This window comes from Ambystoma mexicanum, chromosome 5p (assembly GCF_040938575.1).
Source record: "Ambystoma mexicanum isolate Mex_15411 chromosome 5p, UKY_AmexF1_1, whole genome shotgun sequence".
NCBI classification, from domain to species: Eukaryota; Metazoa; Chordata; class Amphibia; order Caudata; family Ambystomatidae; genus Ambystoma; species Ambystoma mexicanum.
The window spans coordinates 241,839,038-241,859,774 of NC_090930.1; the positions used below are offsets into that span (position 1 = coordinate 241,839,038).

General features: G+C 45.1%; 1 protein-coding gene across 4 annotated transcripts in view; it reads left to right on the forward strand.

Moving 5' to 3' along the window:
• The window catches only part of TENM1 (teneurin transmembrane protein 1), a 2,006,416-nt gene that overhangs the window by 1,184,297 nt on the left and 801,382 nt on the right, over positions 1–20,737 (forward strand). For all 4 annotated transcript variants that reach the window (XM_069612654.1, XM_069612656.1, XM_069612655.1 and 1 more), the window contains one exon: positions 10,066–10,276. In XM_069612654.1, coding sequence (XP_069468755.1) covers positions 10,066–10,276 — 211 coding nt within the window. The remainder of the gene's footprint in view (positions 1–10,065; positions 10,277–20,737) is intronic.

Genomic DNA, 20,737 nt, shown 5'->3' on the forward strand with positions numbered 1-20,737 from the left:
TAAGCACGGACCCGGGGATCAAACCTGTGTTGCTCCGTGTTGTCTTTCTTCCAAGCCAAGCACATTGCCCCTGAGCTATCCTCCCAAGACTGATTGTTGGATTTGGTTTTCACTGATATTGGGGCCAGTTGGTTGAGCCTGAACAAAGCAGGTTTTGTTATGTTGTGCTATGAGGTTTGACAAAGTGTGGCGGTCGCCTGAAGGCATCATGGTGCTGATGGAGGATAAAAAAACACAGAAAGCAAGCATGAGTCATGAAAGAAAATGTCGAAAGAAATGTTTTGACTTGACCACCAAACACAAAATGGTCTTCAGTGGAACATATAGAAAATGGAAGTGTTCAAACAAAGGATGCTGCAGTGGAAAAAGTGTTGTCACCCACTCGATGGAACTGAGGCATGTGAATGCACAGGGTATTCACAGAATGGAGAGATCTGGCGGGAACATAAGGGTGAAATTTGTCCCAGAGAAATTCTGTGCCATGACCATAAAAAGCATGGTGGACAATGCAAAGGGTCTTACATTTGATTATACCAGCCACAAGGAGCCATTGTAGGCCACGTAATATGGGAGAAATGTGTGCACGATATGAAGAACCAGATGCCACTCTAGCTCCGGGATTCTGGAGAACGTGAAGCCGGTGGAGCAAATACGCAGGCTGTGTGAGAAAAAGATAGTTGCAGTAGTCAAGATGACCATTTATTGTGGATGGGACAACAGACAAATGGAGATGGGAGTGTAAGAAAGAACGGACCTTATATAGGACCTTGGGTGTAAAGGAACCGGTCCGACAGACTGAGCTAGTTTGAGCCTCCATAGACAGAGAATCCGCAGTTTTAACACCAATGGAAGACCTGGGTGTGTTATTGTGATTTACCTTGGTGTTTGGAGGCCTTCAAGGGTGCTTAGCTGAGCAAGGTCTTATTGGTGAATCATGGATCCTGGGCACTTCATGTAATCGGTTTTAGAATTGTGAATATATTATTGATGGTGAGGGGGTCATTCACTCAAGTTCACTTGAATGTGATCGGCACGACTGCTCAAATCCTTTCTGTAACCCGTGTTTTTTGCTAAAAATGTATGCTTGGTGTGTGTTGCTGTTTTCAGGTTGTTAGTCACATATATTGAGTTTGTCTCTGCCTTGTCTTATTGTTGTTCTATCTCCCGGTTATGTGGAAGGATAGACAGAGTGTTGCACCTGTTGATTGGGTGTGGGACTACATGAATGTACCTAGTGCCTAACGTTTGGAGCGTGTTATGTCCAGTGTTGTTTGTCCGGCTGGCCATAATGAGCGAGAGCTGGAATGTTGATTTGCTTGAGGTTTCAATGTGTGTGCCCATTCGGTCTGGGCATATGTGAGGGTGGCCAGTGGGTGTCTCTTGTCTCATGTAGATTGAGAAGAGAAACTGAAGAACTGAAAGACTAACTTGAATGGTCCTCATCCTTCCTCCTCTGACCTCATACTGACGTCCCATCATTATGATGTCACCACCTGCTTCATAAAAGGATCTCATCTGATGCTGGTCGCAGTCACCTGTAGCATGAACATATGTGTGCATTTTTACCAGCACATACATGGCAATAAAAGTCAGTCTTTCAATAGGGGAAACAACTGTGAAACGTAACCAGCCATAGTGGCCAACCTAGTGAGTGCTGCAGCTTAAATCAGTGGGGTCTGGGCAATAGGGCATTCCCTCTGCCGATCTCTTCCTTGCCACTTAGCTCTAGCATGCCTGAACACTCCTCTAGCATGCCTGAGCACTCTACTAGCATGCCTGGGCACTCCGCTAGCATGCCTGACCACTCTGGTAGCATGCCTGACCACTCCTCTAGCATGCCTGGGCACTCCTCTAGCATGCCTGAGCGCCTGAGCACTCCTCTAGCATGCCTGAGCACTCCTCTAGCATGCCTGGGCACTCCTCTAGCATGCCTGATTACTCCTCTAGCATGCCTGAGCACTCCTCTAGCATGCCTGGGCACTCCTCTAGCATGCCTGATTACTCCTCTAGCATGCCTGCGCACTCCTCTAGCATGCCTGCGCACTCCTCTAGCATGCCTGTGCACTCCTCTAGCATGCCTGAGCACTCCTCTAGCATGCCTGGGCACTCCTCTAGCATGCCTGATTACTCCTCTAGCATGTCTGCGCACTCCTCTAGCATGCCTGATTACTCCTCTAGCATGCCTGCGCACTCCTCTAGCATGCCTGAGCACTCCTCTAGCATGCCTGGGTACTCCTCTAAATGCCTGAGCTCTCTTCTAGCATGCCTGGGCTCTCTTCTAGCATGCCTGGGCTCTCTTCTAGCATGCCTGGGCACTCCTCTAGCATGCCTGGGCACTCCTCTAGCATGCCTGAGCGCCGGAGCACTCCTGTAGCATGCCTGAGCACTCCTCTAACATGCCTGGGCACTCGTCTAGCATGCCTGGGCACTCCTCTAGCATGCCTGATTACTCCTCTAGCATGCCTACGCACTCCTCTAGCATGCCTGGGCACTCGTCTAGCATGACTGGGCACTCCTCTAGCATGCCTGATTACTCCTCTAGCATGCCTGCGCACTCCTCTAGCATGCCTGGGCACTCCTCTAGCATGCCTGAGCGCCTGGGCACTCCTCTAGCATGCCTGATTACTCCTCTAGCATGCCTGAGCGCCTGGCCACTCCTCTAGCATGCCTGCACACTCCTCTAGCATGCCTGGGCACTCCTCTAGCATGCCTGAGCGCCTGGGCACTCCTCTAGCATGCCTGATTACTCCTCTAGCATGCCTGAGCGCCTGGGCACTCCTCTAGCGTGCCTGATTACTCCTCTAGCATGCCTGAGCGCCTGGCCACTCCTCTAGCATGCCTGGGCACTCCTCTAGCATGTCTGGGCTCTCTTCTAGCATGCCTGGGCTCTCTTCTAGCATGCCTGAGCTCTCTTCTAGCATGCCTGGGCTCTCTTCTAGCATGCCTGGGCACTCCTCTAGCATGCCTGGGCACTCTTCTAGCATGCCTGATTACTCCTCTAGCATGACTGGGCACTCTTCTAGCATGCCTCATTACTCCTCTAGCATGCATGGGCACTCCTCGAGCATGCATGAGCACTCCTCTAGCATGCCTGAGCACTCCTCTAGCATGCCTGGGCACTCGACTAGCATGCCTGAGCACTCCTCAAACTTTCCTAAACCTACCGTGTACTTTTCCACCGCCCCCGGCCCCATGGCATTCATTACCGGAGATAATCCTATTTTTTTAGCCCATCTGGGAACTTTATAAAAGACATACACATATCTTTTAATGGCCATGCCGTGCTTCCTTCGCATAGTGCTTTTTTGTATCATTACTTAGTAATCCTGTTTAATTACGCCACTTTTTCGCAGTGATTAGCAGAGATCTGCCGGGGTTCTTTGGGTATGGGGGCATGCCATAAATAATTAAGGCTTTCCTATCAGACAGCGTATATTAAAACTCGTCTAATCTTGCAATGTTAATAAAAGCCGTGTAATCATTCAAGGTATTCATCCATATGATGTACTCCTTAAGTCGAACACTGAAACGTCTGACCACATTGTAACGCCCTGCACGCACTCTGCGCTGACGTTCTCTTATCTCCGCCCAATATTTGTGTGCAGTGTTTCCCATTAAACCCTGGTTATGTAAATTCTGTTGCTGATTGTATCGTACTTTTCATTGCAAAAAGTAATTTCAGAACTGTCTGTGGCTTTCAAAACTTCAGAAATCAGTGCATTTGGAAGAATTGCACTCATCAGACCTTTTTTCAGCATGCATCTAATCCCAAACCCACTTTTTGCAGACAGGCTGGTTATGATAATGGTGTGTTGTTTATATAGTGCTTTCACCAAGCCGCTTTATTTACAGAGAACATATTTACATAAAATATGAGCCAACCAAAGTTGGTATTCATTTATCGACCTCAAAGGATGAACGGCTGAGTTGGCCTTGCCGGGATTCAAACCTGAAACCTGCAGATCACTCATAGATTGCAGCAAGTGTTCAACCCACTGAACTATCTTACCAGCTGGGTACTTCTATAGTCAATGGCTCTCAGAAGACTTTGTATGACTGTGAGAAGTTAAGTGATGACAGGCAAAAAAGAGAACCTATATCCTGCTGAGCCTTTTCGATTCGTTTTTTGCCAAACATTTTTTGCAGAAAACACTCATCCAAATATATTTATTTTTATTTGGGGTGGGTTCTGTGATGAATGAACTTCCGGGGCACCAGTGATCCAGGGATGAATATCAGCTTCTTAACCATCAATCAGCCCCATACCTCTAGTACACCAGAAGGGCTCCGAACAGATTGGAAACACAAGCAAACTATAAAACTTCCTGTCCAATATTGGTAACGGCAGGCTTATCTCCAAAAGGTGATCGTTGGCTAGTTGCACAACGAAAATACAGTTATTATCCAATGATAAAAAGGACTGTCCATTAAAGGTTGTATGAAATATCTACTGTATCATTATCACCACAGACAGTACATCCCAACGAAATACAACCCACCCTGTAAAGAAGTGCAGAGGACAGTTTCAAACGAAGGAAAAGGGATGCACTCTGGATACTGACCAGTGGGTAGTCAGTATGGTCAACAATCGCAACAGTTCAAGGTTATTTGGCTTAGCACAAAGGGAGCAATGGGTCTTAAAATCTCTCTAGGAGCCTTTGGAGAGGGACAGAACCACAATGTATCTTGTGCGGAAGGTATTCTTGGTGTTTGACAGGGCCGAGTCAGTTTCAGTGTGCTTTGCAGGCTTCTGTGACGGGAGTCAGCTGTGGCTATTGGTTGCGGCCTTATGTTTCATCTGCAGAGGTTTCACGGGCCTTGATCGGAATGGGCAGGGTTACTTCTCTCCTTGTCACCCTCTCAGTATTCATTGTCTTTTGCCTACTCTTGAACTGCTGTGCTGAGTTAGCTCTCATATTGTGCGGTCTGCCCTGCTCATCTTGTGCTCTGGTGCTCCACGTTTTATCCCTGTGGGGAAGAGAAAGGGCAGTCAGGTGTGTGTGATTCTGGTCAATTGACTGACTTTGCCTGAACTTTATATTGAGACATGTCAGGTAAACGGCTCTGGTGTTAGTCCATTGTCTTCCATGTTGTGTGAAAGTGTTCATGTTGGAAAAGGGAGGGGCAGTGTTTTGGAATATCCTACGTGGTGGAATGGGGAAAAGGTATTGAAAGGAGGGGAATACCGCTTCTCGTCCGTCGGTGTTCCACTCCCACTCCCCAAGGACCCCCCCATCCAGGTGATCCTCCCTCACTGGTTCACCCCCGGGAACTGGATACAGTAGTAATGGCTGTGTCCTGGCCACCTGGATAACAGATCCCCGAAACCAGCCAGGGAGACGCCGGTAGCCGCAAGGGTTACTGCAAACCCATAACAATGTTAGCGCCGCCTGACGTCCCGGTGCTACCAGAATATCACAGACGGTGGTGGTATGGTAAATTCCCATTCCCATGGAGTCACACAGGATGCAATGGGAAACCTGAAACACCAGCACCATTAGTAACAGTGCCAGTGCTTCATTGAAAAGCCTGCTTGAACTCCCGGCAGGTCAGACTTGCTGGGAGATCCGTGGGCCGCACTGGCAGACTCAAAGTGAGTGGGTCCAGAAAAGGAGCCAGTAACATTTTAGCGCCACCATTATGTCCGGACCGGGTCACTTATGATGAGGGCCATTGCTTTGAATGCATAACTCCATTGGTGATGTAAGCCCTGTGACTTGTGGAAAATCAGTCACGGTTTAAACATCATTCCAATGTATTTTGGGTTTTGAAAATACTGCTAGTATTGGAGTTATATACGTCAAACATGTAATGTGTTATGTTGTTGGGATTAATAGCATGCATTGTTGCCATTTGTAGGGTCTTTAGGGACTCTGACAGATCTGAGAAATAGTAGGGATGGAGAAAAAACATGCAGAACAGCTCGGCCGTTGCTGCATGCAGACCGGCAGTATCATGAAACGTGCATGGCAGTCTATTTCTAGATGTTCTGTGTTAGAGAGAACAGCCATTAACATCCAGAGAGGGGAGGTTGTGAGCCCATGGTGTTAATATTGGCATTGTGCTCTAGCACCTTAAAAAGCCTCTTCTTCTAGATGGAATTACCAATAAAGATATCAGCCTAAATAACCAGACAGACTCAAAGAATATGGCAAAGTACTACTTTATTCTCAATTTAATAAAGCAGGGTCAACTGGCAGACATTGGACTGATGCATGCACACTCACACACACACTTGATTACACAGAGTCTTTTATTCCCTGTTATATGTCATTTATGACATCATCCTACGTGGCAAACTGTAAAACCTATTGATGGGAGGGATTGCTTGGGGGAACTTATAGAATACATATGGGTTAGTACTTCATTGGCTGTCTCTTATCTTTGAGGCATACCATGAACTCCAAAATACACATGATACTGATAATAGTGGACAAAATGGCAATGGATTGGTCTATGCAACATTGTATAGCAGGTTTCCCCATAGAACCACTGATTGATTGGCATCTCCACCCAACCTTGGACTTTCAGCTTGGCTAGCAGTACGTAAGCTAAGCAAAACCCAGGTGCTTGAGTCACGTCGGTTTACACCCCACTTTCCCAAATGGTCCATCATCTCTCACCAATGTTTCCCATTTGTATCCTGTTCTCTGTTCTGGGACATTCAAGGGAGTGTAAGCGCATCACTGTCTTCATCCACAGCTTAATGAATAGCCCTTGTTTTCAACTTCTGGATCGCGTGTGAGGAGACCACAAATGTGTCCATTTCGACCTTCCATTTTCCTTCTATTTTCTGCTTTTTGATTTAATTATGTTTCTGTGTGTCTCATCTACCTTGCATTGCTGCGTATTTACACTTATTGGTCAACAAGTTATTTCATTCTTCTTTGTATATATGATTACTTTATCGTTTCATACATGTTTCTCCTATCACTTCAGTTACATTGTTACTCTTCAGTATTTTCATATAATTTCATTATGTCCTTGTGTAGCTTCTTTATGACATCACTCTGCCCAGGTCAGATTTCACTCAGCACTATATGATATACAGCGGTGCATGTTGACATTCCTCCACACAACATCCTTCCACTCCTTCAGTGAAAGGATACGTTCAGTATAGTTGTCTGAGTGCAAATTGGCTCTCGTACACTCGATGCGGTATAGCATCACACATGGAGTCGCATATAGGGCCATTCTCTTGCTGTTCCATTATGATGGCAGTGAGGGAGTGGGAATTAGGGATAATGCATCGACCTGCTCCTCAACAGCATGTCAGTTTCATAAGTTGGTTGTAGTAGTGTAATGTTTTCTTGATTTAAGTCTGTTAGGGTTTAGCTAGACTGCCAAAATAGGGTGGCTTCAATGGTCTACTGGTCTACGTATAGTGCTTGTATGGGTAGAAGTTTAATATTTTTTGGGGTCCTTTGTTGGATCATCCGGTAGGCATTTTTGCACATTCATCCATTGTGCCTGGTGCACTGTCTTGGTGGCGGTGACATTTTGCCAATATCTTTGTAATGGTGAATTTTGTATTTGGAGTTATAGCACGGTCGCCCGGAGGCATTCTAGTGTGGACTGATATTTCCATCAGTGGTCAGTGTGCAGTAACTTTGTCAAGGAGAAGGAACATGGGCAGGAGGATCATCTCATAGTGGGTACCAAGTAGACAATCTTTGGCTATGATTCCGGAGGTAAGTATAGAGTAGTGTTTCCAGAGAGGGCAGAGTCCAACTCTGCATGCCGCAAGTTCAAGTTGTGTTACATAGGAGCCGTTTATCCCAATTTACATTGGCCATTAGGGTAACACACTGTAAAGTTCTGACTGAGCATCGGGGAATATTTACAGCAAATCAATGTTACTCAGTGTACATGGCAAATAACGTGGTGGTGTATTTATTATATAGGGCACAAGGAAGTAAAGCATGGTGGGTACTACTCAGATTAGTCTCCTGGGAGTATCACCTCAGGGGGATTTAGCCTTTTCTGGTACGTAAGGAGATCCTGGATTGTAGAAACACCCTTGGAGCGAGTTTCAAAGTTTTTCCATGATTTTAGAGTAGGCCAATACTATATGTTTCTTACTAACATATCACAGAGGATTTTAGGGGTATGCCTTTGTTACATCCCACCATTCGCTTTGGTTGATATACGCTGGTCTTTCCTTTAATTCAGCTCCATAAACCTTGGTGGCTGATATGCAGAGGTGCAGCTTTGGACTTCCTGTTCCCTGAGCGTGTGCTGGCCCTTTCCGTCTCTCTCTCTCCCTCCCTCTGCCTCTCTCACTTTCTCTCTCTCTCTCTGCCCCTCTCTTTCTTTCTCTCTCTCTCTCTCTCTCTCTCTCTCTCTCTCTCTCTCTCTCTATGCCACTACCTGTGCCACTGGGAGCGCAGTATCTGGATCACTCCTTCTCTCGCGCCTCCGTCTCGCCATGGCTTGGGTCTGTACCAATCTGGGGTGCTCGGTGGGAAATGGTGGCAGAGGATTTTAAATTGTAAGTATTCTTGAATATCATGACCGTATTAATTTGCACTATGCAAATCAATATCTTCAAGCTTGCACTTCCACGACAGTATGTGAGTGCATAGTGCACTGCCTGCCAATGTCCTGTTGGCAATATTGGCATAGCCCAGCTTAGCTGCATAGAATACTTAAATCGCATCAGTCACGCTATGCATGAATGTGTATGTTTAGGCTACTTCCACTCCTTATATGCTACTGAGTAGCTATTCCCCATCGAGCCAATATTATTCTATCGCGTTGCCACCATTGTTCAATCATTATCACAGGATCTGTTTTTTTTTTGCTTTACATACGTTCTCTATTTTCCCCTATTAGCCCACGATTGGGCACTACTCGGCTGCTGAGGGGTACTGATAGGCGATGGGGAGCAAGATGAGGAAGACGAGGTAGGCACATCTGAAGGTTCTCTGGATGAAAGAGAAGAGTGAGCAATCTTGCCTAAAACATCCCCTGAAAGATGGCCATGCTAGTGAAGATGGGGCATATACCCGCTGGGCAGGAAAAGGAGTGTTTCAGGTGCTGCATTGCCATGGCCATGTCTCATCTCTTCTCAGAAAGACGGGGCAGTTCAGGCAAAAGTGTGTAGTTGACATTTGGTGGAGAATGCACTGAAGAAAGAGTATCATCAAAGAACATATACATACAATTACATAACCTATGTATACTGGGTGAAGCAGGGTAGGCTATCTCTGAACAAATGGAAAAGACACAGTGGGACCATACCTCTCTGGTCTTCCTTTCTTGGCCTTACCCAAGCCCCCTAATAACCGAAAGACTGATGGCAAAGGGCTTGCGGCCACATTGAAACACCTCACTGATGTGCCGGGTTGGTTTTCTGAGCTTTACCACGTATATCTTGTGTATGTTTTGCTGAAAGTTACTGTTGTCTTTACTTAGCCAAATCAAGCAGAGATGTTGTTGGGTCCACTCTTATTTACCCCCAAACATGCTTGTATACTATTTTATAGTGCAGTATCTGGGCACTGGGGGGTCTGGATAAGTGGTATTTCCTTCAGTGCAGGTGTGCACAGGTGTATTGTCATTGTGGTGTCTGGTCAATAGGTAACCAATGTTTCCCCAGTCTTTGCAAGTATTTTGTATGTGCATATGTGTAGTGTGTGGAGCCAGTATGATATCAGGGCTGGTAGAAAGTCAGGCGTCTTACACCATCCTGATAATCACACCTGCCTGTTTGGCAACCGCTCACTAAAGGTAATAATATTGGTTTAATAAAATACAACTACAAACCTGCAGCAGCAATGATGATAAATTAGAAACACAAAAGTGTTATTTTCCTAAATACACTTAACAGCCTTGATTGGTGTAACTGTTAAGATTTCACTAGTCATTATTTCATGAAACAAATAAGAGATTCATGGTTCAAAGTATGTTGTTGTATGCTATTTTAGCATGCCATTATACAGGGCCAAATCAACAAAGTAGTTGTTTGAGGTTGTCAATTGCCAAATAAAGAATATACTGTACAAAAGGGTGCGTCTCTATTATTGAGAAGGCAATAAAACAGGATGCCTTTTCTGTTTTCAGTTTGATTTTGTGAAACTGATGGATGGCAAGCAGATGATAAAATCAGAGCCCCGGAATCCCGATGACCCGCAGCACGCCCCACGGAGTCTCATCTTGGCATCCCTACAAGAGACTGGGTTCATCGAGTACATGGATCAGGGCGCCTGGCACCTCGCTGTGTACAATGATGGCAAGAAGATGGAGCAGGTCTTCGTGTTAACCACTGCAATCGGTGAGTGATCGTCCACCCAACTCTTTTGACCTTCATTGTCCTGTTCAGTCATATGTCTCACAAACCTTGATCATCATTAATGCATGGGACATATGTTCCTACATTTCCATGTGTTTCCATGGGTGTCAGTCAGTTGACATGGGATCCCATGCATGTAGCAGAGTCTTAGAAATGTAGGGAGAGGTCTCTTGTCTCTTCCTGTTTGATAACTTTACTATTTTGCTTCAGGACTTCAGCTATGCACAATCAGACTTAGTACTGCATTTACACCTGGACGCAAAAGGACAGGCTCTAGATGCAATAAAAACTGTTACACACTTTTCATTCAGTTACACACTTCATATAGGTTATCTTCAGAAGGAAATTGTGTTACATCACTTCTTGTACATAGGCACCAAAGCATTAAAACATCATATATAAAGCACATGTGCAAATCAACATGTACTTTGAATGGTACTCACAGCACGTATGATTTGTTAGAACCCTAAGTCACCCGCCCCTGCATTCATTTGTTATTACAGCAATATAAAAACATTTGGATTTCAGCCTTCTGTGATCCTCCTTTCTCACGTATAATTGGATGGCTCATTATGCCAAATAAAACCTGCACCAAAGAGACAAGATCTGACTCAAAAATGTAGAATGAGTCTTCCTTCGTTAACCTTTTTGTACCATAAATGTCAAGGAAGTATTGCTTTGTGTCCAATCTGACATCTTTTCAATTATCCTGCAAGAGGGATTTCTGAGGAACCTGAGGGCGTCTTCACTTCTTCTCCGTCGGAATCCTCCTCTTGGTTGGCCAGGGAAAGGCCATCACTTTTTGATCCCAACCCTGGGGGTGGATATGCGAGGGAGGATCACCCGGGTGGAGGAAACTTGGGAAGTGAGGAGAGGATGTCCTTAGGTGAGACATGGTATCCCCCATTTGCCTTTCACAATGAAGCCTCCATCCCTCAAGCATGTACAGGCTTTTATCAACCTTTTCCCTGTTCTTCCCTTAAAACCTTCCCCAAAATTCACCAGTAGGCTACTGGGTCGAAGAAGAGAATAACATGACCAACAAATCCTCATTTTATTAATGCAGACACCTTTTGACCCGAACAAGGTACTGAGATGAGGAGGAGCACAGCAAGAGTAAAGCAGGACGACTGCTTTCGTGGTGAGTGGTCTAGTCCTTTTTGGAATAATCAAGGAGGCATGAACTTTAAAGTCGGAATCTAAAAAGAAATGAAGTCAGCAGTGGAACCAGAGGCAACAGTTGGGAAAGTAACCCCAGGTCGGCGGTGTGTAAAGAGTGGTGCTTGAGACCCATGTGCAGATGCAGAGATTATGCAGCAGGAAGTGAAGCCAAGGTGTGCTGGAAGCAGGTAGCAGTCTGCAAAAGGGAGACCGGTGTGCTCGAGCGAAACAGTCACAAGGATCCTGACTTGCAGGTGGAGAATCGCTGGGGAGCAACGCCATGAAGAGCAGCTGGCATAGGAAGACGAGGTAATGCAACGGATGCCAAAGACCCTTTGCGGCAGAGACCTTGCAATGCCATAAACTCTGACTGGTGAGTTTGGGAATACTGGGCTGGCAGGCAAATATACGATAAGCATGCTTTTGAATACCAAACGGAATGAAAACCTTTACAAGGGCTTTCGAATATTGTACAGAACAATTGCAAGCACTTTTGAATAACAAACACATTGAAAGACTTTATTGATTAACGCACAGAGGGATTACACATACATTTGTGTAACAAACAAACGAAAATCATTATAAATACTTTAAAATGCCGAGCGGAGCAAAAGCTACTTTTGAGCATGCGGAAGTGGAGTGAAAGAATGGTGTTGAAATTAACAGATACCACAAACTGTATTTTATGAAACACAAGTATTGGTAAAGTCAAGATACAACCCATAAGGGTAAGTTATGAGAAACCAAGCACTGGCAATAGCCACAATACAAGGAACTGTATTACTTGAGAAACAAGGATTCTCAGCATCCAGAGACATGAAAACTGCTCTCCTGAAAATCTGTGAAGAACTGCTGGCAAATGTTGATTCTAACTCTCCTGCTATTCTCATCCTCCTCGACCTCTCTTCCACCTTTGATATGGTCAACCATTCTATCCTCATAAAGTGGCTCTGAGATACTGTTAGTATCTCAGACTGGGCACTGGATTGGTTGACATCCTTCCTCAGTGGCCACCCTTCCCAGGTGCTCCTTGGCTCCTTCTCCTCCTCCACCTCTCTCTCTCTACATGTTGTGTTTCAACATCTACATTTAACCTCTTGCTAACCTGATATCTGCATTCTCTCTTAATTTCCAGTGTTACACAGATCACAAACAACTCTTCTTCAAGCACCCCTCTTTGTAAGACCAAGATCCTTCCTATTGGGAGCCCTGTTCCCTGTTTCCCTCCCGTACTCTGACTACCCTCTGTGGGTTCACCTCCCTCAGCTTCCACAGAGGCCAGAATCCATGGGGTCATCTTTGACTCCTCTCTCTCCTTTACTCCTCACATCTTGGACCTTACCAAGAAGGCTTACTTTCAACTTCACCTCCTTAGAGGCATTCTCCCTTTCCTCACCTTCCCCTAGAAGCTCAATGCCTCAAGTGCTCTGGTCCTCTTCAGGCTAGATTACTGCAACAGCCTCTCCTCAATCTGCCTCTTTCTTCACTCCATACTCTTCAACTAATCAAGAATAGGGCTGTGAGACTTATCTTTGGCCTCAAGCCCTGGGACGGTATTTCTCCAGCTCTAAAATATCTTCACTGGCTCGCGGTTGCTGCAAGGATATGATATGGTATGATGTGGTATTTATAACGCGCCTGTGTCTAGGAGCGTCAAGACAAGGAGGGGCCTTGTGTCATTCAGATCATGCAAGTGCAGCGAAGAAAGACGTGGAGAAGTGCCAGGGTGGAGGGGAAGGGGGAAGTACAGTTAACTCAGAAGTGCAGCCAGCGTGTGGCACATGAGTGCAGAGAAAAGGAACTGTAGGGTTGGAGATACAGACCCTTAAGTGCTGGGGAGCCCGGAGGCAGTGCGAGGGCAACTGGACATGCATGAGCCTGAGTTCAGAGGGTGACCAGGTAATCAGTGCACAGAGCAGTCAAGTGCATCAGCAGGGGAGAGGAAGAGAAAGCGGAAGCAAATTCAAGACCCTTTGCATCATCCACAAAGCTGTCTGGGGCCTGGGAACATGCTACCTGTAATTCTCTTACCTCTCCTTCCAGATCCCTTCGATCTTCTGGCTCCAACTCTCTGCTGATCAAATGCTTTTCCAAGAAGAGAGCCGGGGGCACATCTTTCTCCTCAGTCGGCTTCCTCCTTTGGAACAGTCTCCCTCTCTCTCTCCGTGTTGAACCGGACCACCTAAAGTTCTGCAAACAACTCAAGCCCCCCCCCTGTGCTAACCATCCCCTCTGACACTGAGATTGATGGCCTGATCCCTCATAAGTCCACTTGAGCCCTGTCCTTCTGCCCAATTGCCACCAGCACCCCCCACCTGCACTGCACTCTGGGCCCACACCCACCTGCCACATGGTTTTTTGCCTCCATCCTGCACTTACCTGTTGGGCAGTAGACCTCCCTCGCCTGGGATGTCTCTGCCCATGCACTTACCTGTTGCCTCCCCAATGGGCACCTCGGGCACTTCTTCCCCTAGGGGACCCTAATTGCACTTACTGCCACCCGCTAGTACCCCTTTTTCTTTTCACTGCACTTGCACACACCACATTTAACAAGGTCTAGTTGAACTGTTATTCCTTTCCATTTATTTGTTGTCATTTTTATTGTTTTTCGCTCACTTGTTCCCTTCCCTTGTGCCTTGTGGCTCTTTGAAACACTGTCTTGCTGTACAAGTGCCTTATACATATCCAATAAATGATGAAATAGCAAATCCAAGCATACACAGAGTTGTATGCATGTTATGCGGAAGCATTGTTTAGAGCCAGGAGAAACCAGGAAAGGGGGCTCGGTTGCATGACCTTTAATGGGCGGACTGTGTGGTCGAACAACTGCGCCTAGACTGAGAGGACCCTGCATGGAAGTAGAGTGTTGAAAGAAAGGGGTATTGGTTGTGTGACCTGTGATGGGTGTACCGTTTGGTCTGTCAACTGTGCCTAGACCGAGAGCCCTGTATGAAGAAGACATTGAAAGTATCCATCAATAAATAGGTTTTGCAACACCCTTTTATGGGCTTTTGAAATCAAGATATTGAACTGCCTATGTGAGCTAGTGAAAGGAACCAATATCCAAAAGAGCTTGGAAGAGTCCCAAGGAAGGAACTGTATTGTTTTGAGAGAGCTGGAAGATTTTGAACTCTTGGGGAAATACACTGTATCTTGTGAACTATTTTGAAGGGGAAGCTGATTACCAGCCAAGAGCTGTAAGAAGCTCTGAACTTTATTTTGAACACTATTAATGTTGATGCTGACATCCCTACACATTATATACAGTTATTTGTGAGGGCAAGTATACATTATGGACCAGGACCGATCTTTGAGTTGGAATTCCTGACACAGACTATCCTTAGTTTTCCTTAGGTCAGGAAATCCCACCTTCGATTAGGGCAAGTTAGGCCTTACTCCATCCTGATTTTTAAGTTAATAAAAATGATTTTGAACCAAACTTGAACCTGTTGTCTGTCTCTACTTCATGATGCCTTCACCATCCACAATATTTTTTTTTCCTGCAGCTCCGCATGCCTCAGCACCCCTTATTCAAATCCCAATCTTCCCTAGCCATGTTCTTTACCAAATTCCTTGCACAGCTGCCAGCCAGCACTGACTCCCATGCATCTACCACTCTTGAACACATTCCAGCCAGATGGCCCTTCAGTCAGGATTACATAAGAGCCCTTTCACTAAGATCGCCTCTTGAAAGAGATTGTCTTTTCTCTTCTTTTTCTCTCCCTTTTCGCTCCTATTTCAACCCACTTCATTCATTGCCACCCACTCTATATGCTTCTGTGGGTTTTCTTTACCATTTCCCAATCTTCTTCATGATGTCACCTCTTCCCACCTCATGTGCTAGAAACGTCCAGCACCTACCTCGCTCCCTTGCAACCTTTGAGCAGTGTTCCCTTTAGCGCAATCTCCTAATGATGTTGTGCTTCACTTCAACCCTTTTCCTTCTCTATTGTTTCTACATGAACAATGAGTGTACCTTTCAAGGGCCATCTCACTTCTGTTACATTGCTCTTTGCACTCTGAATCTTTTCTTCATGCAGCACTGCTGTTCAGCTTTTAATGTTGCTTGATTTCCTGAACCAAACCATGTTCATGTACCTGAGGTTATGCTTCTATTTTCCTGGCCTAAGTGAAACTAACCCACTATTATACTTTATTATTATTTTTATTATTAATATTATTATTATTATTAATATATTATAGTGAATTTATTGAGCACAGACCTAGATTTGAGAAGCAATGCAGTGTGTTATACAGCAATACAGATACACAACAGAGCACTTTACAGGGGTATACAACAGCATAGATGCATAACGGAGTGCTTTTCAGAGGTAACAACAAAACAGCTTTACAGCAGGGGTTAGGAGACACAAGGGCACAGAGGAGGGGGGTACAGCTGTACAGGGTGGCAGGGAGGAGAGGGGCAGATGCTGTCTAGTGAGTCAGGTGGTGCAGGGGGCAGAGTGATGGCCTAGATGATGAGCAGGAGAGACTGTTTGAAGAGGTGGGTCTTGAATTATTTTTATGAATTGTAGAAGTGTGGGGCAAGTCTGATGCTCATGAAGAGGAGGTTCCATAGTCTTGGGGTGTAGGCAGAGATTCCTTTTTGCAGTGACAGATTGCAAGTCTGCACGTGTCCTGGCTTCTGGTGCTGCACTCTCTGCTGGAGGTGCTGAGTTTCTCCACGAGGTAGCTGGGGGACTTGAGGGTGACTGCCTCATAGATGATGCAGCAAGAATTGAAGATGATTTGTGTATGCAGTGGGAGCCAGTGAAGGGCGTTGATGTCCGGGGAGATGTGGTTGTATCTGTGTAGATTCTTAATGAGGCATGCAGACGTGTGTAGGACATGTCTCAGGGGCACAAGGGAGGATGACGGGATGCCTTTGAGGAGGGCATTGTCTGATCCAGGTGGGATAGGACCAGTGCTTGAATGTTGGATCTAAAACTGTCCGGAGGGTGGAAGGGCTTTATTGTTTACACCAAAGGTACATTCCTATTAGGATTGATCACTTCCTGTTTGCTTTAGAAAAATACATTAAAATAAAGTGCATTTTTCATTTGGATAACATGACATTCCCCTGATTAAGTTGAAACATAGTTAATTTCTTAATGAAAACTGTTAAGAAAATATAAAGTTTGGGGAACTTTTCAAGGCATTGATCGTCGGAGTGCAACCCTATGCACACTGCTTTTAATGGAATCTTAATTAGCATTCAGTCTCAAAGGAACACAGATTAAAGTATGCATTCAATATAGGGACAGTCGACGTGTAAAGTTAATATTTATAGGGGATCATACTTAGAAGACCGTTGCAGGCCGCCGACGGATAATCAAACTGAGAACGCTATACCTAATGAAGGTACCAGGCAAGGGCCGTGTTCCTAATTTATTACTATTACTCTTGTTCTCAAGAAATTAATCCAGCAACGAGCTTCAAATTATAAATTAAGCAGCTTTTCTTCTGGAGGCCAGGAGGAAAATGTTCAGCATATTATTAAGGGAATTAGTTGAGAAATTCTCATTAATAATCATCATTGGAGTTGTGTGGTACTTCCCCGGCTAGTTTCTCAGATCATTAACTGTATGCGTTCTAGTCTAACGTGGGTTAAATAAATTGGCCCACCTTCTGCATCATGTACTGATCGCACTGTTCTCCCTGGGGACACGTGTGGTGTCCTAGATTATCCCAAGGTTTGCAGACTTGCAGAGTTGCAGGTGGCCTCTATTCTATCAGCAACACCTCCATCCAGGCCCAGATTGTTAGCCAATCCCCCTTTAGCCTGCAGGAACTTATAATGGTGCTTGTTTTCTTTTTGAAGCACATGCATCTATTAGGCAGCATGTGATATGCATGATTCACAAAAAAACAGAGAAGTGCAATTTGCACACGTAAGAGTGATTGATGCACGTGTAATATTAAGGATGCAATGATGGATGCTTGTTAACTGTAAACACCTTTTTCAGCTCAAGAGAAATTCCGTCCTTATACAGCCACCCATACCCCCACTCGATCTCTAAGATCAGAGCATGAACACCTCATTCATGTACCGAGCTACAAACACTCGCGAATGGGAGGACGTGCCTTCTCTGTGACAGCGACGGATCTGTGGAATAAATTGCTGCGCATTCTACGCGCGACTAGAGCTCACTTGATGTTTCGACAGCAACTCAAGACCCTACTTTTTTATATCTTCTTGGTCCTTTGTTGCTCTTCTCTCAGTTTAGGTTGAGCACCATGGTGCCTTTTTTGGTGTAGGTCTGTGCTATACAAGTTCTATTAACCGAACATAACAGTTCTGAGGGTTCATTATACAGATGAATGCATTCTAGGAATTGTAGGCCTCAGAGTCCTCATTACCTTCATTTGCATCGGTTGGTTTTGCGCATCTGCAAGCAATGATTTGTGAAAGGAAAGACCAGGAATGAAGGAACGAGGAAACAGATACACAGCTCACCTTGGTACCTTGGCGTTGTGCACTTCAAATGAATGCATTCTAATATGCAGAAACACAGGCAATCATTAATTGGTCCAACGTGAAGAAAGTACTGTGGATTCTTGTATTATTTTGTTTTGCATATTCAGGGTAGCATGTTTTATCTCGTGTGTGTCCCAAAGCAGCCTCCTGCCCATCTTGGTAGCCAATATACTGTTTAGATTTCAGAATCTAATGCAAATCAAATCTAAACAAACAAACAAACAAACAAGTGCTCTATTGGACGCCAGGTGCAACCCACCTCTGGGTAATGAGGGAGTGATTATCGAGCTACTGGGGCTGAGGAAACAGAGCTGCAGTGAAGACCAGGACCTTACCATTCAGCTCTAGTGATAAGCTGTCATTTAGCGACATGAATTTTACAACTTTAAACCCTGTACAACATAAACAATTGTGTATATATACTCGCAACAACAGTAGGAAAGAGCGGGCTAGGGGAACCCTGCCTCCTGCTTACACCCGCATAGCTTGAAGGAGAACAGGGCAACTGAGAGGCTCCCTAATATCATTACTTCCTGAACTGAAGAGGAGTTTACCTGAATGACTGAGTGCAAAGAAGTATGGGTAACAAACATGTATATGTGTTTTAGAGTGGACATTTATTTGCTCCTCTAAATTATACCCCCACATGGGAAATAATTACTTTTTGGCTCTGCGAAAAATCATTTTACTTCCAACTTTAAAACAAAACGGGGTAAAAAAGAACGAACACTTCGACATCTTAAGAAGGACCCTGTTTACATTTGCCTCGTGGCTCACTGGTGTAGATTTACGCTAAACTGATGGTTTATACGTCTCATCTTCAGTCCAATATTGCACACAGCAATTTACATTCATTTGGAGGTCAGGAAAACCTGCTGGAATAATGCTGCCTTTTGTCACAATTCTGACATCTGTCCTGTAAGAGCTCTGCAGCTCGTACATATAACAAGCACAGATGAAGGCTTGCTTTGCGTTGTGTGTAAGCCTGTGACATGTACACAAGTGTATGTGTTACTGCTCAGCCTAGCAGAGTGAAGGTGGCTTACTGCATAACGCAAGCCAAAGATCAGCAATTACCATGCCAATTCCATGATATTATTAGCATTCTAATGTGCATTTTCACTCAAAACAAATCGAGTGCCTTGGGCTGATATGCCATTGTTTGCAGGGTTCTTCAGGGGGGAGAGCAACTAGTGGCCCCCACAGGAGCAGGAGTTAGGAACACAGATATTCATATTCTAGAGAGTAAATGGAGGAAAGGGGTCAATATCTCAATGCTTAGCTTCTCAATTGTTTTCATTTTGTAAATAAAACATAGAGTGCTGGGAAATAAAGACTCAGTGTATGATGCGCGTGACAGGGGGTTTACTCACTCCCCCGCTGGTGCGCGCGCTGCAGGAAGTCATACTAGCACATATATTTTGTTTCATTTATTTCTGTTGTACACGTCATTTGTAACACACCACCCAGGCAGCAACACGAATCACTTCTAGGGTGCTTTGGGGGGGAAGAATGGATGGGTGGGGTCAAGGGAGGACAGTAGTGATAAGACAGAAAGGCAGAGGTGGAGTTAAGAAGGCCCACTTGTAAGATCGAAGTCCCCTTCGGCCTAAAACCCGTCTTTTTTAGGCCGTTTACATTGTTTCTGTACAGAGGCTTTCGTTTGGTTGTGCTCTCTCCTCGTGCCAAGAAGCCCTTGGGTGGATGTGCGCGCTACAAATCTTGTTAACATAACATAACCTTGCTGAGTCTTTCAGGAGTCACGTGCTATGCAATTTGTTGGAGTCTAGTATTCTTATATTGTTGCAGATGGAAGTGGGTGACCTCCAATGTCAAAGATTGTGTTAACCCTTAACGTCCGTGATGTTAGTGGAATATCTTGCAGTATTTTTTTATGTAATAGATCTTGCCGAAAGTTGTTCCAATGTCAAGTTCTTTGAGTGGAAAGAAACAGTCGTGATTAATATGCATTCGGGCTGTCCATATCTTTTTGGGTGAGGAAGACCCGATTGATATTCATGTCTTATTGGGATAAATATTTTGGGGTATTTGGGACAGGTAACCCTCGAAAAAGAAGCTTTTGTGTCCTCTGCCTAATATCTTCAGATACAAAAAGCTCTAACAACATTTATAAACTGTTTTTGATGTGCAACAGAACAAAAGGTGCACTTATGAAAATGTGTGCTGTGCACCCCAGGCACTCCCAGTGCATACATCCCTTCCAAATGGTGAACAATCCAAGATAAGGCTGTTTCATCAATTGGCCATAGGGAGGTGAAACACAGTTCTACCCCTTGTACATCCTATATGTATATTCTGTGTGCCTTCACATGTGTGCCTCAAGCCGGCCGTGTGAGCCACCTAGATGTAGGTTGAGCCGCAGATAAATAGGTGCGAGCGGGAGCACAATGTGGCTCTTACAGATAACCCACCTGCCTTCTTCCATTTAAAGTGGGTACTCATCTCGGCCTCCAGTGCAGCACAATCTAAAGCCATGGTTCCATCTCTTCTTTCCATGCCCTTAAGCCACTCCACTTGGCTGTCTTCCTTCAAGATAGTTACTTGTTCTAACACCATGCATGCAGCAGAGATAATGATTGCATAGTAACTCTTACCTTGCTCATCCAGCACAATGTAGACCAATGTAGACACTGTAACCGTGCTCCCGGTCGCCCCTCTGGCATCTTCTTAGAAAGCTCCTGACAACCCAGCTGGCTCTGCTAAATACCTACCCACAGCTATTACTCCGTTCATTTGTAAAGTGCCGGCCATCGCCCCCTCACGTCCTTCACCTGTAAATTATG